We start from the raw sequence: 24,902 nt of genomic DNA on the forward strand, positions 1-24,902 counted from the left end.
ACATCCTTCTGTACAGACGAGCAAGGTAATTTGGTAACAGATGCAGATATGGAAAGAGCATGTTTCCAATACTAGCGAAGACGACGAAGCTGTCACAGATCTAATCCCAGAAAATGTTATTGAGTGTATACAGCCCGGAAAATAAAAGGTGAAGACAGCAATAAACCGGCTGAAAAATAAAGCGGCCGGAGCCGATGGTTTGCTTGGTTTGATATGATGTTTGTATCAGCTAGTTAGCACCATATGGCTGGAAGAACGCGCACCCAACGATTTTAACCTAAGTATCCTGTGACCCGTCCATAAGAAAGACATATGTCAAGTGGACAAATAGGATAAATGTTCTGTAGAACATCATACTATTCACACCGGTTTTAATTTCATTTTCAATGTGGGACTTCGCTGGAATTCATTTTTTCAATACAAAAGTCCTTAGGCCAAGTTAGCTCGATTAATTCAATTAATTAAAAAAAAACTTTCATAAATAATGACCTTCGTCCTAATAAGACAACAATAAATAAAAATTCATAGCAGAACCTGGCTGCCCCGGCTGAGGTTTGAACCTGGGTCCTCTCCAACAAACCGACATTGATGTCGAGGTCTTAGCGTTCTAAGCCATTTCCAATCTATCATATCAAACTTCCGAAACCCCCGTTCGATTTGTACATGCGTATGTATTGAGAAATGATTCTAGGTTGACTTGATAAGAAAAAGGCTTCAAAAATACTTCATATCTGAAAATTTGCAATAATGTTTGTACAAATAGAAGTTATCAAACTCATATTTTGTCTCTTAGCCATTCACATCCGATATGCCTGATGAGCTTAATTAAACCACCAGCAAAACGGTCGTAGCATAATGGTTGGGTGTGTGGGACTTGGCTAGAATTAACTTTTTCAATACAAAACTCCTTAGGTCATGTTAGTTCGATTAATTCATAAATAATGACCTTCATCCTAATAAGGCAACAATAAATTAAACAAATTTTGATTCATTCAGAATTTCTCTATTTTCATTACTGTGAAGAGTGTTCAATCAATTATGAGTAATTTCTCTGTTGGCTAGTGTTTAAAGCTCAGCAATTAAATTCACCACAACTTTACAAAAAGCTTTTATTTAATATAAAGTAACAGCACAAGAAAAAAGCTTTATGTTAGCTTTTGTGTCATTTGACTGTTAAGTAAAATTAAATTTAAAAAATAAAAGAACCGTTAAATAAAATTATAAAACAGGTGTTGAAAACAAGAATTGAACAAATCGTGATTATTAAAATTCTGCACAAAAATCCACAACCAAAAAATATGTCAAACGCGTTTATGCAATACTATAATAGCTATAAGCACATGTAATTATAAAACTTAACCTCAAACGGATTTCGCAACAATAAAAAATTTTCCATTCACCCAGCTTTGATTGACATATCTATCTCCCACCAATCAGTCACTCATTCTAGCATCTTTACACTGGTTTTTTCTACTACACACAAGTCACTTTAGTATTTTCTTATTAGACAATTTAAAATAAAATAAAAATAACAACAAAATGACAACTGCTGATAAGAGGAGAAAGCCCGTATTATTGTATAAGAAGAAGTATATGTTGGGTCAAACAATGCTTATGGACTTGTTTTTGCTTCTGTATTCTTTACCATTGATGATTGATTATTTTGCTCAATTTCAAGTCTGAATTAATCCGTGTCATTGGCAAATGTCTTATATAGGTTATTATTATTATTTCAATTATTATTTTATATATAAATATATATGTAATATGTACAAAGTATTTATAAATATGAACCTTGGACTCTTACGAATCGTGGCCACCACTTACTTTATGCTCCAAATAGCAACAGAGCAATAAAGCCGAGCCTCCAGACAGAAAGTGTAATAAAGATTTTTTTATAATATTTTTCTTTAAACAAATACATTTTTTCTCTTGAAAATAAAACAATTAAATGTATTTTTGTAAGGGATTTGAATTTTTCGCAATATTTTCAAAACACTTTATAATGTTGAAGTGATCATATATATTCTTAATTAGGACAATTTTACATACAGAATCTAACAATATCATCACTACAGAAGATAACAATTTTCAAATATTTGTTCAGCTTAGCCAGAATCCCTTCTATGCGTGGTATGCATTAACGAAAAAATAACCGATAATTGTCAATACTTTCGTTGTACAGCTTTCGTGTTGAGTCACTTCGTGCTTTATTTGCTATTTTTAAACCGGTACAAGCCAAGATAAGGTTTGTACCGGTGAGTGCCACAACATTATAAATCTAGTGAAGACACGCTGCTTGTTTAGCGCTACAAAGTCTATTACTATTCGTATGTCATTATCGGATGTTTCACTGCGAAGTCTAAAATTTCAGACCGCTGGTTCTCAGACATTCGCCTTTCCGAATTTGGTATAAAAACGTGGAGAACATTTCAATGTCATCGCCCGGTTAGCGATCTAATAAGGCAGGTGTTAAAAAACATAGCTTTTATCTGAAGTATCATTTGCCTGGATGAATTTGCAGGCAACATGTTGTGTGTCACCTATAGTTGTCGTTGTGAGGCGTACGTTTTCCATAGCTCTTCTTCTAAGGCGGTAGTATTAGCCTGGTTCAGGTTTGGATTTTCTAATCGTAAACTTTAAGACGTTTGCAGGACTCATCAACTTGGAGGGTTTAAATGTCTTTAGGTATATTAAGTTTTTTCTTCCGTTTGCAATGCATTGAAATAATTATTAGCGACCCTATAAAGTATATATTCTTGATCAAGGTGAAATTCTAAGTTGATCCATTCATTCCTGTCCGTCGATGGTATTCGCTCAAGCATCCCCAAAAAATGAGATAGGACGCTAAAAATTTGGGGGAAATTCAACTTTTGTTTACAGGCTGGTTAAGTTCGAAAATGGACTATATCGGCCCAGGCCATATAACGGTTCTGCCCAATTTCAGGTATTTTGAAGGTTTTAGCTATATGTTCAGCCCGAATCTGCTATAATTTAATATTTTGGACACAGGTCCACATTTTCGAATAGCCCACATATAACGATACCGCCCGATTTTTGGTCGAATTGGCTATAATTTGGCATTTAGGGTTACCAGTGATTAAGAAACTTCTCCATCCAAAATTATGTCCTTAGGTCCACGTTTTGCTATAGCCCCATATACCGGTACCCCTCGATCTCAGGTATTTTGAGCTACATTTTCAGACAGAAGCTGATATAATTTGGCATTTAAGATTCGAATCAGTAAAAAAACTTTAACAACAGAACTGTGGTCACAAGTCCACGTTTTGGAATAACCCCATATAACGGCACCACTCAATTTCTGGTATTTTGACATTGTTAGCCGAGACCGAATTAGCTGTAATTTGACATTTGGGGGATAAGATAGTGCTCAGAAAACTTATCCACTAAAAAATTGTGCACAAATGTGCATATTTTCGTATAGCTCCCATATAACGGTACACCCGATTTCAGTAATTTTGAAGGTTTTATTTTCATTACCTACCTGAATTTGCTGTGATTTGAAAAAAAAAACTTTTTCTCCAAACAAAATTTTAAACATAAGATCACGTTTTGATTTTCGCCCATATACAGGTACTGCTTCATTTCAGGTATTTGGAAGTTATTATCTACATTTTCGGCCGGAATTGGCTGTAATTTGGCATTTAAGGTCACCTGTGGTCAACAAACTTCTTCAATAACAAGTAAAAAAGTATCGACAGAAATATACCCTCAACCTATGTGAATTGGAACTTTGTGGCTATTTTTGGACATTTGGACTTGCCGACAAAAATGTGAATAAGGATTAAAGTTCAAAAGTTTTGCGGAGGAGGGAATAAACCGACATAGTGCATTACGGAAGTGGATCTTATTTTGAGAGTCATATCTTTTCGATAGATATCGCGCCCACTAGACATTTCAGTGGGTTATCGTACACCTGTTGGACCAGTATGCCAGGAGGCATGTACTAGTATGTCAGGAAAACATATGGATGTGAACAGGATCACAAAGAACATCAACGGTACACATTTCCAAAGGATCTCTGAACAGACCCTAAACTGCACTTGGACACAAATGTTGAACTTTTGTGGGGGAGGCATCCTAAGGAGAGGACCGATATGGACATTTTAGAAGTTAAGCTAAGTTTGGACAAAATATGCCGAAGGCTAAATTTTGGACCAAATCGGTTTATCAGTTCGAGAGTTAATGTGCTCTCAAGCTACTACATATGGTGCCATAGGGGGTTTTTACAACTTTCGGGCTGTTTCCCAAGAAGTATGGACTTGCCATTGAAAAAACTTTTACCGTCGTAATTGAGACAGCGATTGCAAGGTGCTTCAACAGAAATCAAAGATAGTCAAGAGCAGATCTTAAAGTCAACTTATCCGAAATTTTGTGTGAGAGGTATCCGAAGTAATTGACAAATATAGTCCACAATCAAACCTGATCTATATCTGGTAGATATATTAGTATAGACTAAATGAACTAAATCGGTCCTTCCCTTCAAGTGTTATTGTGCCTTCAATTTTTCCGAACATTTTTGAACTTTTGTGGGAGAGGTACTTGGAGGAGTGAACGGATATGGCTTATCTTCGAACTTAAACTAAGCTTGGACATGACTTGAAATATTAGGAAGGCCAAATTTTGGATCGAACTTGTACCGCCATATAGGGGGCAGTGAATACAAGTTGTTACAACAGAAATCAAAACTTTTTTTGCCTTATTAAGGCGAAGGTCATTTATAGTGATATTTAATTAATCTTCTTTCGAGATGAACTGTTAGACCTTAGATATATATTGAAAAATTAGGAGTCTACCGAATTCCCACGCATCCAACCATTACGCTACGTTTCACGGGTGGTTAAGCCGATCTTCAGGCGTATTAGGATGTTTTTGTGGCAGACGAAGACAAAGCTTGGTAACTAGTATATATGTATATCGCACTTCAAAACTATTCGAGAGCAGGTCCTAAACTGAACTTTTCCGAAATTTTGTGTGGGAGGTACCCGAAGGCGTGGACCATATTGGAACCTCATCTAAGTTTGGTAGAAATTTCATAATGTACAAAGTATGGACCAAATAGGTTACTCCCTGCAAGAGTTATCGCGCGCACAAATTTTTCGAACATTTTCGAACTTTTGTGGGGGAGGTACCGGAAGGAGTGGACCGATATAACCCATCTTCGAACCTAAACTAAGTGTGGACAAAATATTGCGAAAGCCAAATTTTGGACCAAATCGGTTCATCCGCTCGAGAGTTCTCATGCGCACCAGCCAGAGAGACAGACAGACGGACGGACATTGCTAAATCGACTCCAAATTGTCTGAAACACATTTCGCCCAAACATACTTGGGGTCTAAAACCATTATTTCGATGAGGCCCATTTTTCCCGTATGAAAGTGTATATACCCCCGTTAGCATAAATGCTGAGGGTATAAAAACTTCTCCAAATAAAAACTTTCCTACAAAATTTTTAGACATAAATCACGTTTTGGTTTTTCCCTCATATACCGGTGCCGCTTCATTTCAGGTATTTGGAAGTTATTATCTACGGCCTGAATTGGTTGTAATTTGGCATTAAAGTTACCTGTGGCCAACAAACTTTTTCAATAAAAATTGTGGACATAAGTCCACATTTTGGTATAGCTCCCTTAAAGCGGTCCCTCCCGATTACCCATTTGGCTAACGAGCTATATACACTTTCATACGACCAAAATATGCCTGATCAAAATAGTAGTTTTTAACCCCAAGTATGTTTGAACTAAAAACTTAGTTCCATACTTCCTGTGAAAGTAGCCTAAAAACTGTAACTGCATCATGTGTAGTGGCCGGTTTGGTCCAAATTTGTCCGAACTTAGTTTAAGTTCGAAGATGGACCATATCAGTCCACTTCTTCGGGTACCACCCCTACAAATGTTAAAAAGTTTTCGATAAAATGGTGCTTTACACATCGTAATATTTCTGCAGGACGTAGATAAAGTTCGATTATGGACTATATCGGTACATTCCTTAGGGTACCTTCCTCACAAAAGTTCAATATTTTTGTTTAAGTGTAGTTTAGGGTCTGTTCGTTACTCCTTGTGGTCCTAGCTATATTATGGTTTTCCTGACATAGTGGTAAAAAACTGAAATATCTGGAGGGCGCGATATCTTTCGAGAGAAATGACTCCCAAAATAAGACCCACTTCCAAAATGGTCTATGTCGGTCCATTCTTTCAGGTACCTTCTCCTTAATCCAAATCCATATTTTTGTCGACAAGTTCATACGCCAAAAAAACATTTTGTAGCCGCATTTCGATCTGTTCGTAGATGACCGTTCGTTCCACGTTTTGATATAGATTCCATACAAGGTTCCTTTCCGATTTTCGGTATTTTGGAGATTATGGCACCGAAATGGCAGAAATATGGTATTTGGTCTTCGTCGAGGTATAAAACTTTCCGCCTGAAATTGGTCGGTATAGTCATACGTCCCCACATAGCCTCCATAGAACAGTACCTCCCGATTTTCGTTAATTTGAACCATAATATGGAGAGTATAATTAAATTTGTCATTCCGTTTGTAACACATCGACATATTCATCGGAGACCATATAAAGAATATATATTCTTGATCAGGGTAAAATTCTAAGGCGATATAACGATGTCCTTCTGCCCGTCTGTTTAAATCAAGATACAGCTCGCAATTTTTAAGATAGAGCTTTGTAATTTGGTATAGAAGTTTCTATTACTCCTAGGATGTTTGGTATTCCAAATGGGCTATATCGGTCCTCGTTTTGATATAGCCCCCATAGAACGGTACCTCCCGATTTTCGGTATTTTGAAGGTTGTGGCCTCAATATTCCCCCGAAATGGCTGAAATTTGGTATTTAGTCTTCGCTGGGAGAATAAAACTTTCCCCTAGAATTTTGTCGGTATAGGCCCAAACCTTCATATAGCCCCATAGAACGGTACCTCCCGATTTTCGGTATTTTGAAAGTTGTTGCCTCAATATTCCACCAAATTGGCTGAAATTTGGTGTTTAGTCTTCATTTCCATATGAAATTTGTCGGTATAGGTCCACGCTTTTATGTAGCTCCCATAGAACGGTAGCTCCCGATTTTCGTCATTCTAAAGGTTGTGCCGTCAATATCCCACCGAAATGACTGGATTTTTTATACCCTCACCATTTATGCTAAAGTGGGTATATACACTTTCATACGGGCAAAATGTGCCTCTTGGAAATAATGGTTTTAGACCCCATGTATGTTTGGACGAAATGTGTTTCAGACAATTTGGAGTCAATTTAGCAATGTCCGTCCGTCTGTCTGTCTGGCTGGCTGGTGCGCACGATAACTCTCGAACGGATGAACCGATTTGGTGCAAAATTTGGCTATTGTAATATTTTGTACAAACTTAGTTCAAGTTCGAAGATGGGTTATATCGGTCCCCTCCTTCCGGTAACTCCCCCACAAAAGTTCGGAAAATGTGTGCGCACTATAACTCTTGAACGTAGTAACGGATTAGGTCCATACTTTGCACATTGTCAAATTTCTACGAGACTTAGATGAGGTTCTAGTGTGGACTCAATCGGTCCACTCCTTCGGGTACCTCCCACAAAAAAAGTTCAGTTTAGGACCTGCTCTCGAATCTCTTTGTTTTTGTTGTAACAACTTGTATTCACTGCCCCGCTTACGGCGAAACATGTTTGATTAGGGGCAAGTACATACTTCCTGAGAAAATATCCTGAAAATGCAAAAAACCCCTATGACACCGTGTGGAGTGGTTGGAGCGCAAGACAACTCTCGAACGGATCAACCGATTTGGTCCAATAGTTTTAGTTCGAACATAAGCCATATCGGTCCACTCCTTCAGGTACCTCCCCCACAAAAGTTCAAAAATGTTCGAAAAATTGTCCGCACGATAACTCTTGAAGGGAGTGACCGATTTGGTCCTTACTTTACACATCCTAATATATCTACCAGATATATATCAGCTTCGAATATGGACTATATTTGTCCATTCCTTTGGGTACCTATCACACAATATTACGGATAAGTTCACTTTAAGACCTGCCCTCGAATCACTTTGATTTTTTTTTTTTTTTTTTTTTGAAGCAACTTCCATTCGCTGCCTCAATTAGGACGCTAAAAGTTTTTTTAGGGGCATGTCCATACTTCTTGAGAAAACAGCCCGAAAGTTGTAAAAAAACCCCTATGGTACCATATGTAGTGGCTGGAGAGGACGATAACTTTCAGTTCGAAGATAGGCAATACCGGTCCACAACTTCCGGCAGTTCCCCCGAATATTTAAAAAAGGTCAGTTAAATGGTATGCACGATACCTCTTGAACAAATTTGGTCCAAACTTTGGATCTCCTAATATTTTGCTCAAATTTAGTTTAACTTCTAAAATGTAGGTAGCTTAGGGTACCTCCTCCACAAAAGTTCAACATTTGTATCTAAGTCCAGTTTAAAGTCTGTTCGAAGATCCTTTGGAAATATATGCCGATGCTGTTCGTTGCTGTCCTGCTTACAACGGTGTTATGTTTTCCGTGGACAAGTCCATGCTTCCTGGCATACTGGTTCATAAGTACGGCAAGTTCAAATGTCCAAAAAAGACCACAAAATAATGAAAAGACCATAAATACATTCGATCTGACCGTAGATAAAAGTTTCAATTCACATAGGCTGAGGGTATATCTCTGTCGGCAAAGCCGACTGATACTTATTTTATTATTTATTCTTGAAAAGAATTATTAGTATATGTCCACGTCTTCCTTTATCCCCCATAGAAGCATATCACTTAATTTTGGTATTTTTTAGGTTTCAGCCACATTATCTTACCGAAATATCGGATATTTGTAGTTAGTCTTCTTTGAGTCTAAAAACTTTCCGAATGAATTTGTCGGTATAGATCGACGAAATTTGCTGAAATTGTTCCATTTTACTTCAATATAACTCGTGGTGGAGGGTATAACAAACTCGGCCCGGCGAACTTAACGTCGTTCTTACTTTTTATTTATTTTTTATTTATTATTTATTTATTCATTTATTTATTTAAAGTCACATTAGGCAAATATTTGCTCCAGCTACCGGGAGTGTGCGCTTACTAAGAGCAAGTGAGCTTAACTAATGCATTGAAATTTATGCTCACTTGCTCTCTGCCGGTCGCTGGACCAAATATTTGTCAAACGTGACCTACTTTAAGTCTTCGCTAAGGTACAAAACAGTATTTCAGGTTCAAAACACCCCTTTTAGCCAAAACACCCCCTTTTAGGATACATAGGATATTTTTTTCTGAAGGATTAGAGGAAGATTTCTGTACTTGCAATAGCGAAAGGAAACTATTTTTTTCTATTTACTTCAATACAGTTAATGGTGGAGGGTATAAAAAGTTGGGACCGGCCGAATGTAACACTATTTAAACTTTTTTTATAGACCTAGTGTACAGGTGATATAAATAGTTGAGTCGGAGAAGAATTTATACCCTTCAAATGGCATAGTTTAATTAAACTGATCGCTTATATTGTACTTATAATGATGTACTAATAAACTGTAATATGTAACGCTTCACTTCAATATGTTGGCAATTATCTGGAACTTATTAAATGGCAATACTCATATAATATCCATAGTCTGGTACTCAATGACAATCTAAAAAATGAATTAAATGAACAAAACAAAATAATACACACCTTCTTGGAAGATCCCTAACGACTTTCATTGGAATTGCTTTCGATGAAACCAAAACAGGGCGTTTTACAACAATTCCCACATGTAATGATGTTTTTTACAGCCATGTTTGTCACATGTAGAACAATAGCATTGCTTTCCAAAGGTAGGCAGAAGTACCCGTCACTGCTCCTGCTGTGCTGCTGCCAATGGGCATTTTAAACAGCAACATTTTTTACAACAAAAACAAAGCTCTCGTATTTATTGACAAGTGCATCTGATATTCAATAAAGTCAACAAAAACAAAAACAAAAAAACTGTTGAATTGTTTACATTTTGATTACAGGCCATGGTAGTTGTTGTTAGCGCAGCTGCTAAAATTGTTATTCTGCTGCCGCTACTGCTGCATTTTAGTTAGGTGCACTTATGGACAGATTAAATAATAAATAATTTCCTTATACAAAAAAACACAAAACAATAGTATTGGAATATATCTATACAAACATTTCAAACGAAATATAAAAGTAATAACACTTAAACAAGAGGGTGGTATAAGTTCTGTGATGAGCTTTTTTTACATTTAGTCCCGATTACAAAACTTCTCGCCAGTTTGATCAGTTCTTGATCAGACCTTGTCAGTTACGGTTATCGCCATTGTTTCACTGCAATTATAAAATGAATATTTAAAATAATAAAAAAGAAACGTAAATTATAGAAAACGGAAAAAGTTCACAAGATTTTCCCCCATTTGGAAAATTACAATTATAAGTGCAAGAAATAAACCTAAAAAGGAAATATATTCAATTAAAATAAAACACCACAAGAAATATGGTTAAAAATAGGCGTTATGAAGATGAAGGTAAACAAAAATCAATTAATTTTTTTTACAATTTTCAATAGCTTTCGCCACACAAAGTGAAATTATAATTGGATATGAAGGGCCATTGTCAAGTGACTGACCACTCCTTATAATGAAATACTATTGATTAAAGTCACACCTCACTAAATGCGTAAATCTTAAATAAGTACAAAGTTTATGTATGTTCCTATGTACATGCATAAATACATACATAAAACTTTTGCACAACATAATCTTAGATAACCTAGGTTAGTATACACTGAACAAATTGATCGGCCCAAACCACAAAACGTGGATTTTTAAAGAATTTTTGATGTCTCAACCATAACCACAAAACGTGGATTTTTAAAAAAAAATTTTGAGGCCCCAACCCGAAGCACAAGAATTGGATTTTTTGAGGCCTCTTCTTAGACAACAAAACTTGGATTTTTTAAACAATTTTTGAGCACCTAACCAAACCATAAAACATGGATTTTTTAAAGAATTTTTGAGGCCACAACACAAACCACAAAACGTGGATTTTTTAAAGAAATTTCGAGGCCTCAACAATATCACAAAACGTGTATTTTTAAGAATTTCTGAAGCCCCATCTAAGACCACAATACATTGATTTTTTTAAAGAATTTTCGAGAACTCATCCCAAACCAGGAAAGGTAGATTTTTTAAAGAATTTTTGAGGCCTCAACCTAAAGCACAAAACTTGGATTTTTTAAAGAATTTTTGACACCTCAACCCGAAACATAAAACGTGGATTTTTTAAAGAAGTTTTGACACCTCCTCCTAGACAACAAAATGCGGATTTTTAAAAAAATTTTTGAGGCTTTAACCCAAACCAAAAAAGTGAATTTTTTAAAGAATTTTTAAAACCTCGTCTAAAATTCCAAAACGTAGATTTTTAAAAGAATTTTTGACACCTCCTCTTAGACCACAAAACGTGGATTTTTTAAAGAATTTTTGAGGCAACCTCTTAGACCACAAAACGTGGATTTTTTAAAGAATTTTTGACACCTCCTCTTAGACCACAAAACGTGGATTTTTTAAAGAATTTTTGACACCTCCTCTTAGACCACAAAACGTGGATTTTTTAAAGAATTTTTGACACCTCCTCTTAGACCACAAAACGTGGATTTTTTAAAGAATTTTTGACACCTCCTCTTAAACCACAAAACGTGGATTTTTTAAAGAATTTTTGACACCTCCTCTTAAACCACAAAACGTGGATTTTTTAAAGAATTTTTAATTTTTTGAGGCCTCCACCCAAACCACAAAACGTGGATTTTTTAAAGAATTTTTGACACCTCCTCTTAGACCACAAAACGTGGATTTTTTAAAGAATTTTTAATTTTTTGAGGCCTCAACCCAAACCACAAAACGTGGATTTTTTAAAGAATTTTTGAGGCCACCTCTTAGACCACAAAACGTGATTTTTTTAAGAATTTTTGAGACCTCATCTAAGACCACAAAACATGGATTTTTTAAGGAATTTTTGAGACCTCCTCTTAGACCACAAAACGTGGATTTTTTACAGATTTTTTGAGACCTCATCTAACACCACAAAACGTGAATTTTTTAAAGAATTTTTGAGGCGTCATTTAAGACCACAAAATGTGGATTTTTTAAAGAATTTTTGAGACCTCATCTAAGTCCACAAAATGTGGATTTTTTAAAGAATTTTTGAGACCTCATCTAAGACCACAAAATGTGGATTTTTTAAAGAATTTTTGAGACCTCATCTAAGACCACAAAACGTGGATTTTTTAAAGAATTTTTGACACCTCCTCTTAGACTACAAAATGTGGATTTTGTAAAGAATTTTTGAGGCTAACTCTTAGACCACAAAACGTGGATTTTTTAAAGAATTTTTGAGGCTAACTCTTAGACCACAAAACGTGGATTTTTTAAAGAATTTTTGAGGCTAACTCTTAGACCACAAAACGTGGATTTTTTAAAGAATTTTTGAGGCTAACTCTTAGACCACAAAACGTGGATTTTTTAAAGAATTTTTGAGGCTAACTCTTAGACCACAAAACGTGGATTTTTTAAAGAATTTTTGAGGCTAACTCTTAGACCACAAAACGTGGATTTTTTAAAGAATTTTTGAGGCTAACTCTTAGACCACAAAACGTGGATTTTTTAAAGAATTTTTGAGGCTAACTCTTAGACCACAAAACGTGGATTTTTTAAAGAATTTTTGAGGCTAACTCTTAGACCACAAAACGTGGATTTTTTAAAGAATTTTTGAGGCTAACTCTTAGACCACAAAACGTGGATTTTTTAAAGAATTTTTGAGACCTCATCTAAGACCACAAAACGTGGATTTATTAAAGAATTTTGGGACCTCATCTAAGACCACAAACGTGGATTTTTAAAGAATTTTTGAGACCTCATCTAAGACCAAAAAACGTGGATTTTTAAAGAATTTTTGAGGCCACCTCTTAGACCACAAAACGTGGTTTTTTTAAAGAATTTTTGAGGCAACCTCTTAGACCACAAAACGTGAAATTTTTAAAGAATTTTTGAGGCAACCTTTTAGACCACAAAACGTGAAATTTTTAAAGAATATTTTACACCTCCTCTTAAACCACAAAACGTGGATTATTGAGGCCTCCTCTTATACCACAAAACGTGGATTTTTTAAGAATTTTTAACACCTACTCTTAGACCAAAAAAACGTCGATATTTAAGGATTTTTGAGGTCTCCTCTTAGACCACAAAACGTGAACTTTTTAAAGAATTTTTAAGGGCTCCTGTTAGACCGCAAAACGTGGATTTTTAAAGAATTTTTGAGGGCTCCTCTTTGAACACAAAACGTGGGTTTTTAAAGAATTTTTGAGGCCACCTCTTAGACCACAACCACAAACCCTGGATTTTTTAAAGAATTTGTGAGGCCTCAACCAAACCACAAAACGTGTTTTTTTATAAAAAATTTTTGAGGCCTCAACCCAAACCAACAAACGTGGATTTTTCCACGAATTTATAAGCATCAACCCAAACCACGAAATGTGGATTTTTAAAGAATTTTTGAGGCCTCAACCAAACCGCAAACCCTAGATTTTTTAAATAATTTTTGAGGCTTCAACCCACACCACAAAACATGGATTTTTTAAAGAATTTTTGACACCTCCTCTTAGACCACAAAACGTGGATTTTTTAAAGAATTTTTGACACCTCCTCTTAGACCACAAAACGTGGATTTTTTAAAGAATTTTTGACACCTCCTCTTAGACCACAAAACGTGGATTTTTTAAAGAATTTTTGACACCTCCTCTTAGACCACAAAACGTGGATTTTTTAAAGAATTTTTGACACCTCCTCTTAGACCACATAACGTGGATTTTTTAAAGAATTTTTGACACCTCCTCTTAGATCACAAAACGTGGATTTTTTAAAGAATTTTTGAGGCTAACTCTTAGACCACAAAACGTGGGTTTTTAAAGAATTTTGAGGCTAACTCTTAGACCACAAAACGTGAATTTTTTAAAGAATTTTTGAGGCTAACTCTTAGACCACAAAACGTGGATTTTTTAAAGATTTTTTGAGGCTAACTCTTAAACCACAAAGCGTGGATTTTTTAAAAAATTTTTGAGGCTAACTCGTAGACCACAAAACGTGGATTTTTTTAAAAAATTTTTGTGAACTCATCTAAGACCACAAAACGTTGATTTTTCAAAGAATTTTTGAGGCTAACTCTTAGACCACAAAACGTGGATTTTTTAAAAAATTTGTGAGACTTCATCTAAGACCACAAAACGTGGATTTTTTAAAAAATTTGTGAGACCTCATCTAAGACCACAAAACGTGGATTTTTTAAAGAATTTTTGAGACCTCATCTAAGACCACAAAACGTGGATTTTTTAAAGAATTTTTGAGGCTAACTCTTAGACCACAAAACGTGGATTTTTTAAAAAAATTGTGAGACCTCATCTAAGACCACAAAACGTGGATTTTTTAAAGAATTTTTGAGTCCTCATCTAAGACCACAAAACGTGGATTTTTTAAAGAATTTTTGAGGCTAACTCTTAGACCACAAAACGTGGATTTTTTAAAAAATTTGTGAGACCTCATCTAAGACCACAAAACGTGGATTTTTTAAAGAATTTTTGAGACCTCATCTAAGACCACAAAACGTGGATTTTTTAAAGAATTTTTGAGGCTAACTCTTAGACCACAAAACGTGGATTTTTTAAAGAATTTTTGAGGCTAACTCTTAGACAACAAAACGTGGATTTTTTAAAGAATTTTTGAGGCTAACTCTTAGACCACAAAATGTGGATTTTTTAAAGAATTTTTGAGACCCGATCTAAGACCACAAAACGTGGATTTTTTAAAGAATTTTTGAAGCTAACTCTTAGACCACAAAACGTGGATTTTTTAAAGAATTTTTGAGACCACATCTAAGACCACAAAACGTGGATTTTTTATAGAATTTTTGACACCTCCTCTTAGACCACAAAACGTGGATTTTTTAAAGAATTTTTGACACCTCCTCTTAGACCACAAAACGTGGATTTTTTAAAGAATTTTTGAGGCAACCTCTTAGACCACAAAACGTGGATTTTTTTAAAGAATTTTTGAGGCAACCTCTTAGACCACAAAACGTGGATTTTTTAAAGAATTTTTGAGGCAACCTCTTAGACCACAAAACGTGGATTTTTTAAAGAATTTTTGAGGCAACCTCTTAGACCACAAAACAGGGATTTTTTAAAGAATTTTTGAGACCTCATCTAAGACCACAAAACGTGGATTTTTTAAAGAAGTTTTAAGACCTCATCTAAGATTACAAAACGTGGATTTTTTAAAGAATTTTTGAGACCTCATCTAAGACCACAAAACGTGGATTTTTTAAAGAAGTTTTAAGACCTCATCTAAGATTACAAAACGTGGATGTTTTAAAGAATTTTTGAGACCTCATCTAAGATTACAAAACGTGCATTTTTTAAAGAAGTTTTAAGACCTCATCTAAGACCACAAAGCGTGGATTTTTTAAAGAAGTTTTGAGACCTCATCTAAGACCAGAAAATGTGGATTTTTTAAAGAATTTTTTAGACCTCATTTAAGACCACAAAATCGTGGATTTATTTTTAAAGAAGTTTTGAGACCTCATCTAAGACCACGAAACGTGGATTTTTTAAAGAAGTTTTGAGACCTCATCTAAGACCACAAAACGTGGATTTTTTAAAGAAGTTTTGAGACCTCATCTAAGAATACAAAACGTGGATTTTTTAAAGAATTTTTGAGACCTCATTTAAGACCACGAAACGTGGATTTTTTTTTAAAAGAAGTTTTGAGACCTCATCTAAGAATACAAAACGTGGATTTTTTAAAGAATTTTTGAGACCTCATTTAAGACCACGAAACGTGGATTTTTTTTTTAAAAGAAGTTTTGAGACCTCATCTAAGACCACAAAAATTTTTTATCAAAAAAGTTTGATGTATAGTGGTGTAGGGTACTAAAATACATTTCACATAAAAAGTATTTGTAGTCAAATCTCAGTTTGTCACATTGAAATGTCTATTGCATACCAAACATGGCACATTGATTGAGGAAAATCAAAACGTGTCATAACATCCACCTCCATATATACATACTTATTATAATATTAGATTAGCAATTAATTAGCAATACATCCACACACACAGTACAGAAATAGGGGGACTTTGTCTGGACTGTTGTTTACATGCTACAAATTACAACTACTTTCTAAGACGCATTTGAAATATTCAAAACTAGTTAAAGCCGGTATTTAAAAGTGTTACATAGTTATGACGAAATTACGATTTTTCATATTAACATTTTCCACATTTTTTACAGGCTCTTTCTTTGGCATCAGACATTTGCAATGTTTTCTACTATTCTGTGGTCTATCCGTGGCCTATGCCCTAAGAGTGAATCTGTCTGTGGCCATTGTGGCTATGACCGATAAACAGGCAACAAATCCAGAATTTGATGTAAGTATCGAAACTTGAAATATGAAATTGTCCAAGCATAACTTTTGAATCTTCTCATTGCAGGAATTTGATTGGACGGAGAAAACCAAATCTTTGCTATTGAGCAGTTTCTTCTGGGGCTATGTAATTACACAAGTACCAGCTGGCACATTGGCTAGGAAATTTGGTGGCAAAATTATGATGCTTACTGGTGTCTTTGTGTGCTCATTGCTGACTGTTTTGACCCCAATTTGTGCCCGACTAGGTGATTGGAAACTGGTGTGTGCCCTACGTGTTATCATGGGTTTAAGTCAGGGTTTCCTGTTCCCCTCAACACACACCATTCTCTCCAAGTGGGCTCCTGTGGAGGAAAGAGGAACTTTGGGTACCTACAGTTATTCGGGTTCACAATTTGGAACAGTGGTAATGTTGGCAACCAGTGGTGTTATGGCTTCCTCGGTAATGGGTTGGCCAAGTATATTCTATATTTCTGGTGGTGTTGGCTTGCTGTGGTCGGTGGCCTTTCTCATTTGGGGTGCCAGTTCGCCCAGCGAATATCGCAATATTTCCCCCGAAGAAAAGAAATTCATTGAAACTTCTTTGGGCTCGAGTAGTGAAGGTGAAACTGTCAAAGCACCAACCAAAACGCCATGGGTGAAATTCTTTACCTCAGTGCCATTTTTGGTATTGACCCTAACCCATTGTACCCATAATTGGGGTTTCTGGACATTGCTTACTGAAATACCCTCCTACATGAAAAATATTCTTGGTATGGACATTAAGAGTAATGCCTTATTGTCGGCCTTGCCATATGCCGCCATGTTCCTGATGAGTTTTGTCTTCTCCGCCCTGCAATCCCAGTTGGGTAAACGTGAATGCATTCCCCTGTCGGTGAGCCGTAAAATGTTCAACTCCATTGGTCATTGGATACCCATGATAACATTGGTGTGTTTGGGTTATGTATCGGCGAATGACACGAACTTGGCCATTATATTATTGACCATAACGGTGGGCATCAATGGTGCCACCTATTTGGGTTTCCAAGTTAATCATATTGATTTGTCACCAAACTTTGCTGGAATTCTGATGGGAATCACCAATTGTGCGGCCAATATTATGAGCATCATTGCTCCTCTTATTGTAGGCTTTATTGTAACAAATGAGGTAAGCATGCGAATTTGACAGCTTCAAAATTCTCTAATAATATTCAATTTTGTATTTCAGAAAAATCCCGATCAATGGCGCATTATTTTCTTCATTGCTGCCGGTTTCTATTTCATTGGTAATCTACTCTTTGTGCTCTTTGGCAAAGTGGAAGTCCAAAGTTGGAACGATGCCCAACCCCAGCATTCAAAGGATAAACGTAACTCCACATTTGTGGAGTCACAACATTAGTGAATTTATGTGTGTTAATATTCCTGTTAGTTTAGTTTTGTCGATTCTAGGCTAAGCAAAGATTTGTAACATCTTTTAACCTCCTTTTATGTAACGACTGTGTTTGTAGTTTTAATCGGTTACTTGTGTGCGAAGCAGATTTCCACAAAGTCATCCTACAATTAATTACCGAAAAATGTAACTGTGTTTATGTTTTATAATTTTGTTATATAGTATTAGTTAAGTTTTGTATATGTATTTGTATGTTCTCGTTATGTATTAAAGACAACATTTAGTTATAAGTTTGAATGTTAATGTTGCATTTAAGAAAGAAATAAAAAAGACGAACGAACCATTTTGTAAAATGTAATGGATATTGAAGAATTTTTTATGTGAAGTCTAACTCAGAGCCTTTAATATAATATGTGGTATCAACAAAAAAAAAAAAAAAAACAAAAAGCAATAGAATAAACAAATGAGCAAAGGCTGTAATCGGGACAGGGTCCATGTGATACCCTATACCACTACCCTTACTTTATACCGGATGACATAAGTCTAACTGAACCAAATAACTAGAGACGCGCTGTCTAACTCAAGGTACTTTAATGAATGTACATCGATTACTCCAAAGCTATTACTTACTTAGCTGGCCCATTACAGAACATTTGTTACATAGACCGAACTAAGAAAAGATCTACAATTCTCTCTGTTTCGTGCTTCGCTTTTTGGAATACCACGCCTTGTCATCTCTTCATCCACTTGTTTGCGTCATCTATTCTTTGGCCCGTAAATTCTGCGTGCACCGCCATGTGGCTCTAATTTATACGCCTTTTAGCAGATCGGTTCGTAGATCTTTCGAAGATTTTTTCTTTCAAACACGCCAAGCACTGCCTTATCTGCTTGCGCAAGCACCCAGGCTTCGGAGCCATACATCAGCACGGGTAGTCTCAGTGTTTTGTAAAGCGTTATTTTTGTTTGACGAGTTGTGGCTTTGTTTTTAAAGTGCTTACTTAAGCCAAAGTAGCATCTGTTGGCCAATACAATTCTTCTTTTTATTTCACAACTGATGTCGTTTGTTGTGTTTACGACGGTGCGGAGGTATACGAAGTCTTTTACTACCTCAAAATTATAGGAACCAACTTCAACAGTTGGTCCGATCTCAATTGACACCATCAGCTTTTCCTTCGACCTTCATAAAGGTATCGGTTACTTCTTTTACTGATCGTCCCATGATGTCTATATCATCAGCATAAGCAAGTAACATGTGGCTATTGGTGTAAATTGTGCCACTTCTTTTGACGTTTGCCTCTCGTATAACCTTTTCCAGCAGGATGTTAAAGAGATCACACGAAAGGCTGTCTCCTTGTCTGAAACCTCTTTTGGTACCAAACTCTTCGGAGAGGTTCTTTCCTATTTTAACTGAGGACCTCGTGTCAGTTAAAGTCATTTTACAAAGCCGAATGAGCTTTGCGGGGATACCAAATTCAGACATTGCTTGGAATACCTTTGAACGTAGCGGGCTGTCGAAGGCTGATTTATATTTACGAAAAAAGAGGTATGTGTCGATCTGCATCTCTTGGGTCTTCTCCAGGATTTGCCGCAGGTAAATATCCGGTCAATGGTGGACTTGCCAGGTCTAAAGCCGCATTAATATGGTCCAATTATTTCGTTGACCATGAGCTGTAGTCGTTCGCACAATACCCTGACACTATCTTGTAGGCGATAGGGAGAAGACTTATGCCCCTATAGTTGGAGCATAAAGTCTTATCTCCTTTCTTATGGACGGGACACAGGATGCTCAGGTTCCAATCGTCGGGTACGCGTTCCTCCTGCCAGATGGAGCTAACTAGCTGATGCATACACCTTATCAGCGTGTCGCCTCCGGTTTTAAACAGCTCGGCTGGTAGGCCATCAGCTCCTGCTGCCTTATTATTCTTCAGCCGGTTTATTGCTGTCTTTACCTCATCTTGGCCGGATGGTATACATTCAATACTATCTTCTGGGATTGATCTGTGGTATCTTCGTCGACTTCGCTACTATTGGATACCAACAGTTTGGAAAAATGCTCTTTCCATATCCTTAGCACACTATCTGTATCAGTTACCAGATTACCCTGTTGGTCTCTACAGGAGGATGTGCCTGTGTACAAAGCCATCAGTTTGATGCTTGACTCTTTGGTAGAATTTTCGGACTTCATTCTGTCTCCTGTACATCTCGATTTGCTCACACTCCCGCTTTTCCATCTCTCTCTTTTTCCTGCGGAAAAGACGTTTCTCCACTCTCCTTTTCTCCCGATAAAGTTGCCCTGTATTCCGCATTTTTCTCTTCGGTAGCAGCACGACACTCCTGGTCCTTGGTGGAGGTCCCTGGTATCCAAGTATTGATTTTGCTGTTTGCATGGAGTGGGCAATGTTTTGCCATTGTCCTGATATGTTATCGGGACGAGGAGTGCTTTGATTAAGCAGTTGGGCAAATTGAGTGGAATATGCTGTGGCTATCTGTTGTGATTGCAGCTTACCCATGTCCAACTTCCGTGTTGTGTCTGTTCGCACTTTGTTTGCTACATTTAATCGGGTACGTACCTTTGCTGCAACAAGGTATTGGTCCGAGTCTATGTTTGCACCTCGGAAAGATCGTACATCCAACACTCTTGATGCATGTCTTCCATCTATCACAACGTGATCAATTTGATTTTTTGTTCTTTGATCTGGCGACAGCCAGGTGCCCTTATGATTTTTTTTGCAGCTGCAAAGTCTATCAGCCTCATACCATTGTCAGATGTTTCACTGTGGAGACTGAATTTCCCGACTGTTGGGCCAAAGATATTCTCCTTTCCAATTTTGGTATTAAAATCGCCTAGTATAATTTTAATGTCATGGGCAAGGCAACGGTCACAAGTTTCTTCTAAGCGCTCGTAAAATATATCTTTGGTCTGTTCGTCCTTGTTTTCAGTGGGAGCATGTGCGCAAATAAAGCTGATGTTGAAGAATTTTGCTTTTAATCGAATTGCAGCGAGTCTTTCATTCACTGGGGTGAAGCTGGAGACCAGATGTTTTAACCTCCGACCAACTACAAATCCGCAACCAAACTCATGCTTTGTGTCATGGCAGCTATAATACAATGCGTCACCTTTAGGTGTTGTTGTGACGCCTTTTCCGTTCCATCGTATTTCCTGTATGGCAGTAATGTCGGCCTTGTACTTTTCAAGTACATCTGCCAATGCGTAAACTGCACCTTCTCTATAAAGAGAGCGAACATTTCAGGTGCAGATTCGCAGATCTTGGTCCTTAAAACGTTTGCGGGGGTCGTCAAATTTTGAGGGATTTGTTTTTCTATTCTTTCTTTTTTTCATAGTAAGCTGTTTTTTTTCTAGGGGAGGGTTAATAACCCGACGCCCAAACCCAAGTTTTTAACGTTCTTATAGGTAAAAAATATCGCTCGACTACGTCTCCCACAAGACTTCTAATTGCTTCAGAATAGTGAGTACAATAACTCTCGAAGGGAATACTCGATTTGGTCTATATCGATTTCAGCCAGACATAGATTCGATTCGGATATGCATTATATCGGTTCACTCCTTCAGGTACCTCACACACAAAATTTCAAACATCCGATTTCACCGAAACTTTAAACATCATAAAATTACTTCCAGACGTGTATTAAGTACCAAGAGGGTCTATATGGGACCACATATTCGGAGACCTTTCTCACAAAAATTTAACATAGGAGCAGTTTAAGGGCTGTTCGAGGATCCATTAGACATTTTGATTGAATGGTACGCATTGCGGTCTTGTTTACAGCGATATTCTATTTTTCGTGGATAATTCCATAATGGTTTAAAAGTAGGACCACTTGTGATTAATGGACTATATCGTTCTATTCTTTAAGGTCACTTCTCTGCAAAGTACGCGCTTTTATCGAATTCAAATTTATGAGCAAAACATATCGCCCACAATCGCTTCGCCCCCAAATGTTTCGATATTTTTACAGTGTTTTATTTAACTTGCTTTATTGGAGTCTGTCTGTTTAGTTCAAATCTGGTAACTCATTTTTAACACAGTTGCAGTTGGCCAATCGAACTAAAACTTTGCACACTTTTCAGATTTGGGTGAAAATACATGAACATGAAACAAAAACCCATATGGGTTAATTTTTTCCTATAGCCCCTATATAGCGATACCGATCGATTTTAGTTATTTTGAAAGTCTTATCTTAATTATTACCCCGAATTGGCTGTAACTTGTCATTTAGAGTTCCCAATGGTACAGAAACTTCCGCACCAAAAATTGTGGACATGGGTCAGGATTTGGTGTAGTCCCCATATAACAGTACCATCCGATTTCATTTACGTTTTCGGCCTAAATTGGCTGTAATTTGGGTATGGAGTTCTCAGTGGTCAAAAAACTTATTTACTAAAAAGTTAAAAATAAAAAATAATCAAAAAATAAGTTTCATTGTTTTATTTATAAATGCACTAAAATCTAGAAAATAATGTTTCGCATAGCCTCAACAAGTATATTCTTCTTCATGATGGTATCTCTCAAATAAAACGCTTGCATTTTCATTTGACAAAATTAAACGGCAAGTATTATATTTGAAAGATTCCATCATGAAGAAGAATATACTTGTTGAGTCCAAGCGAAAAATTATTTCTAGATTTTAATGCATTTATAAATAAAACACTGAAACTTATTTTTTTATTTTTTCGGAAAGTTTATACGTCCAAACAAGTAAAGAAGTATCAGTCGGGTTTGTCGACAGACATATACCCTCAGCCTATGTGAATTGGAACTTTCATTTACGGACAGATATTTAGGGTCTTTTCAGAATTTTGTGGCCCTTTGTGGACATTGAACTTGCGACAAAAATGTGGATTATGCTTAAAGTTCAAAAGTTTTGCGGAGGAGGGAATGGACCGACATAGTGCATTACGGAAGTGGATCTTATTTTGAGAGTCATATCTGTTCGATAGATATCGCGCCCACTAGTCATTTCTGTGGGTTATCGTACACCTGTTGGACCAGTATGACAGGAAGCATGGACTTGTCTACGGAAAACAGGCTGTAAACAGGACCACAAAAACCATCATCGGTATAAATTTGCAAAGGATCTCCGAACACACCCTAAACTGCACTTGGCCACAAAAGTTGAACTTTTGTGGGGGAGGTATCCTAAGGAGATGAACGATATGGGCCATTTTAGAAGTTAAACTAAGTTTGGACAAAATATGACGAAGGCCAGATATTGGACCAAATCGGTTTATCAATTCGAGAGTCATTGTGCTCTCCCGCTACCACATATGGTGCCATAGGGGTTTTTACAACTTTCGGGCTGTTTTCCCAAGAAGTATGGACTTGCCACTGAAAAAACTTTTACCGTTGTAATTGAGACAGCGATTGCAAGTTGCTTCAAGAGAAATCAAAGTTAGTCAAGAGCAGGTTTTAAAACTTTTAAAAAACTTATCCGAAATTTTTTGTAGGAGGTACCCGAAGAAATTTCCAAATATAGTCCATATTCAAACCTGATCCATATCTGGTAGATATATTAGGATGCGTAAAGTATGGACCAAATTGGTCCTTCCATTCAAAAGTTATCGTGCGCACATTTTTCCGAACATTTTTTAACTTTTGTGGGGGAGGTACCTGAAGGAGTGAACCAATATGGCTTATCTTCGAACTAAAACTAAGTTTGGACAAAATATTGTGAAGGCCAAATTTTGGATCGAATCAGCAGATCCGTTCGAGATAGGGGTTCATAGAGGTTTTTGAATCTTTCAGCCTTTTTCTCAAGAAGTGTGGTTTTGCCCCTGATGAAACTTGTACCGTCGTACAGGGGCCAGTGAATACAAGTTGTTACAACAAAAATCGAAGTGATTCGAGAGCAGGTCCTAAACTGTACTTATCCGCAAATTTGTGTGGGAGGTACCCGAAGGAGTGGACCGATTGAGTCCATATTGAAACCTCATCTAAGCCTGGTAGATGTTTCACCTTGTGCAATGTATGGACCAAATCGGTTGCTCCCTTCAAGAGTTATCGTGCGCACAAATTTTCCGAACATTTTCGAACTTTTGTGGGTGAGGTATCGGAAGGAGTGGACCGATATAACACATCTTCGAACTTATACTAAGTGTGGACAAAATATTGCGAAAGCCAAATTTTGGACCAAATCGGTTCATCCGTTCGAGAGTTATCGTGCGCACCAGCCAGCCAGACAGACAGACGGGCTAAATCAACTCCAAATTGTCTGAAACGGATTTCGTTCAAACATACTTGGGGTCTAAAACCATTATTTCGATGAGGCACATTTTGCCCGTATGAAAGTGTATATACCTTCGTTAGCATAAATGCTGAGGGTATAAAAATAAGAATATCCAGATCGAACTTTGGAAAATTGCGTATTTTGAGTACTTTTAACTTGAATTATGTAGTTAGGATAAGCCATTGGTTGCTTATATTGTATGTGAAAATACGTGAGAGGTTTACGGCTATGGTCCAGTGAAAAAAATGTGTGTCATATGGGCCCTCACATATACGATTTGAAGTGGTCCAAAATAATGCAATGATGGGAGTAACTCCTGCTTTGGTGACATTTACGGAACTACACAACTTCTCCTCCGAAAATTGTCAAGATAGGTCCACACCCATACATTTTTAGATTAGATAGTTTAGGCATTTGGGGTATCCGAAAAATTTTGCGCCTAAAGTTGTGTACAGTAAAGGAAATTCATTAATCCATTTTAGTTAAGAATTTTTTATGGTGGAGGGTATAAAAAGTTCCGGCCGAACTTAACGACTTTTTACTTGTTTAGTTTAGGATTTTTACTTTTACTCGATACTTATCTAATAAAAAAATATCAGGTAGTGTAGCGTGAAAATAATTTTAATAAAGAGAACATTTCATTCATGATAAAACAAAATAAAGTAAAATGATATAAATTAAAATAAAATAAAATTAAATGAAATAAATTAAAAAATAAAATAAAATTAAATTAAATGAAATAAATTAAATAAAAAAAATAAGATCAAATAAAATGAAGTAAAATAAAATGAAGTAAAATAAAATAAAACAAAATAAAATAAAATAAAATAAAAT

General features: G+C 36.4%; 1 protein-coding gene across 2 annotated transcripts in view; it reads left to right on the top strand.

Moving 5' to 3' along the window:
- LOC141386974 (putative inorganic phosphate cotransporter) overlaps nt 1–18,184 on the top strand; it is a 50,188-nt gene extending 32,004 nt beyond the window's left edge. The window contains exons 1-4 of one of the 2 annotated variants that reach the window (XM_073955951.1): nt 10,194–10,508; nt 16,321–16,457; nt 16,521–17,600; nt 17,661–18,184. In XM_073955951.1, the coding sequence (XP_073812052.1) occupies nt 10,478–10,508; nt 16,321–16,457; nt 16,521–17,600; nt 17,661–17,831 (1,419 nt within the window). In that variant the 5' untranslated portion in view covers nt 10,194–10,477 and the 3' untranslated portion in view covers nt 17,832–18,184. Of the gene's footprint in view, nt 1–10,193; nt 10,509–16,320; nt 16,458–16,520; nt 17,601–17,660 lie in introns of those variants that run through there. The other variant, XM_073955950.1, reaches the window with a different exon arrangement.
- The last annotated feature ends 6,718 nt before the right edge of the window (nt 18,185–24,902 follow it).

This window comes from Musca autumnalis, unplaced genomic scaffold, assembly GCF_047663935.1.
Source record: "Musca autumnalis isolate F117 unplaced genomic scaffold, ASM4766393v1 scaffold_5, whole genome shotgun sequence".
In the NCBI taxonomy this organism is placed as follows: Eukaryota; Metazoa; Arthropoda; class Insecta; order Diptera; family Muscidae; genus Musca; species Musca autumnalis.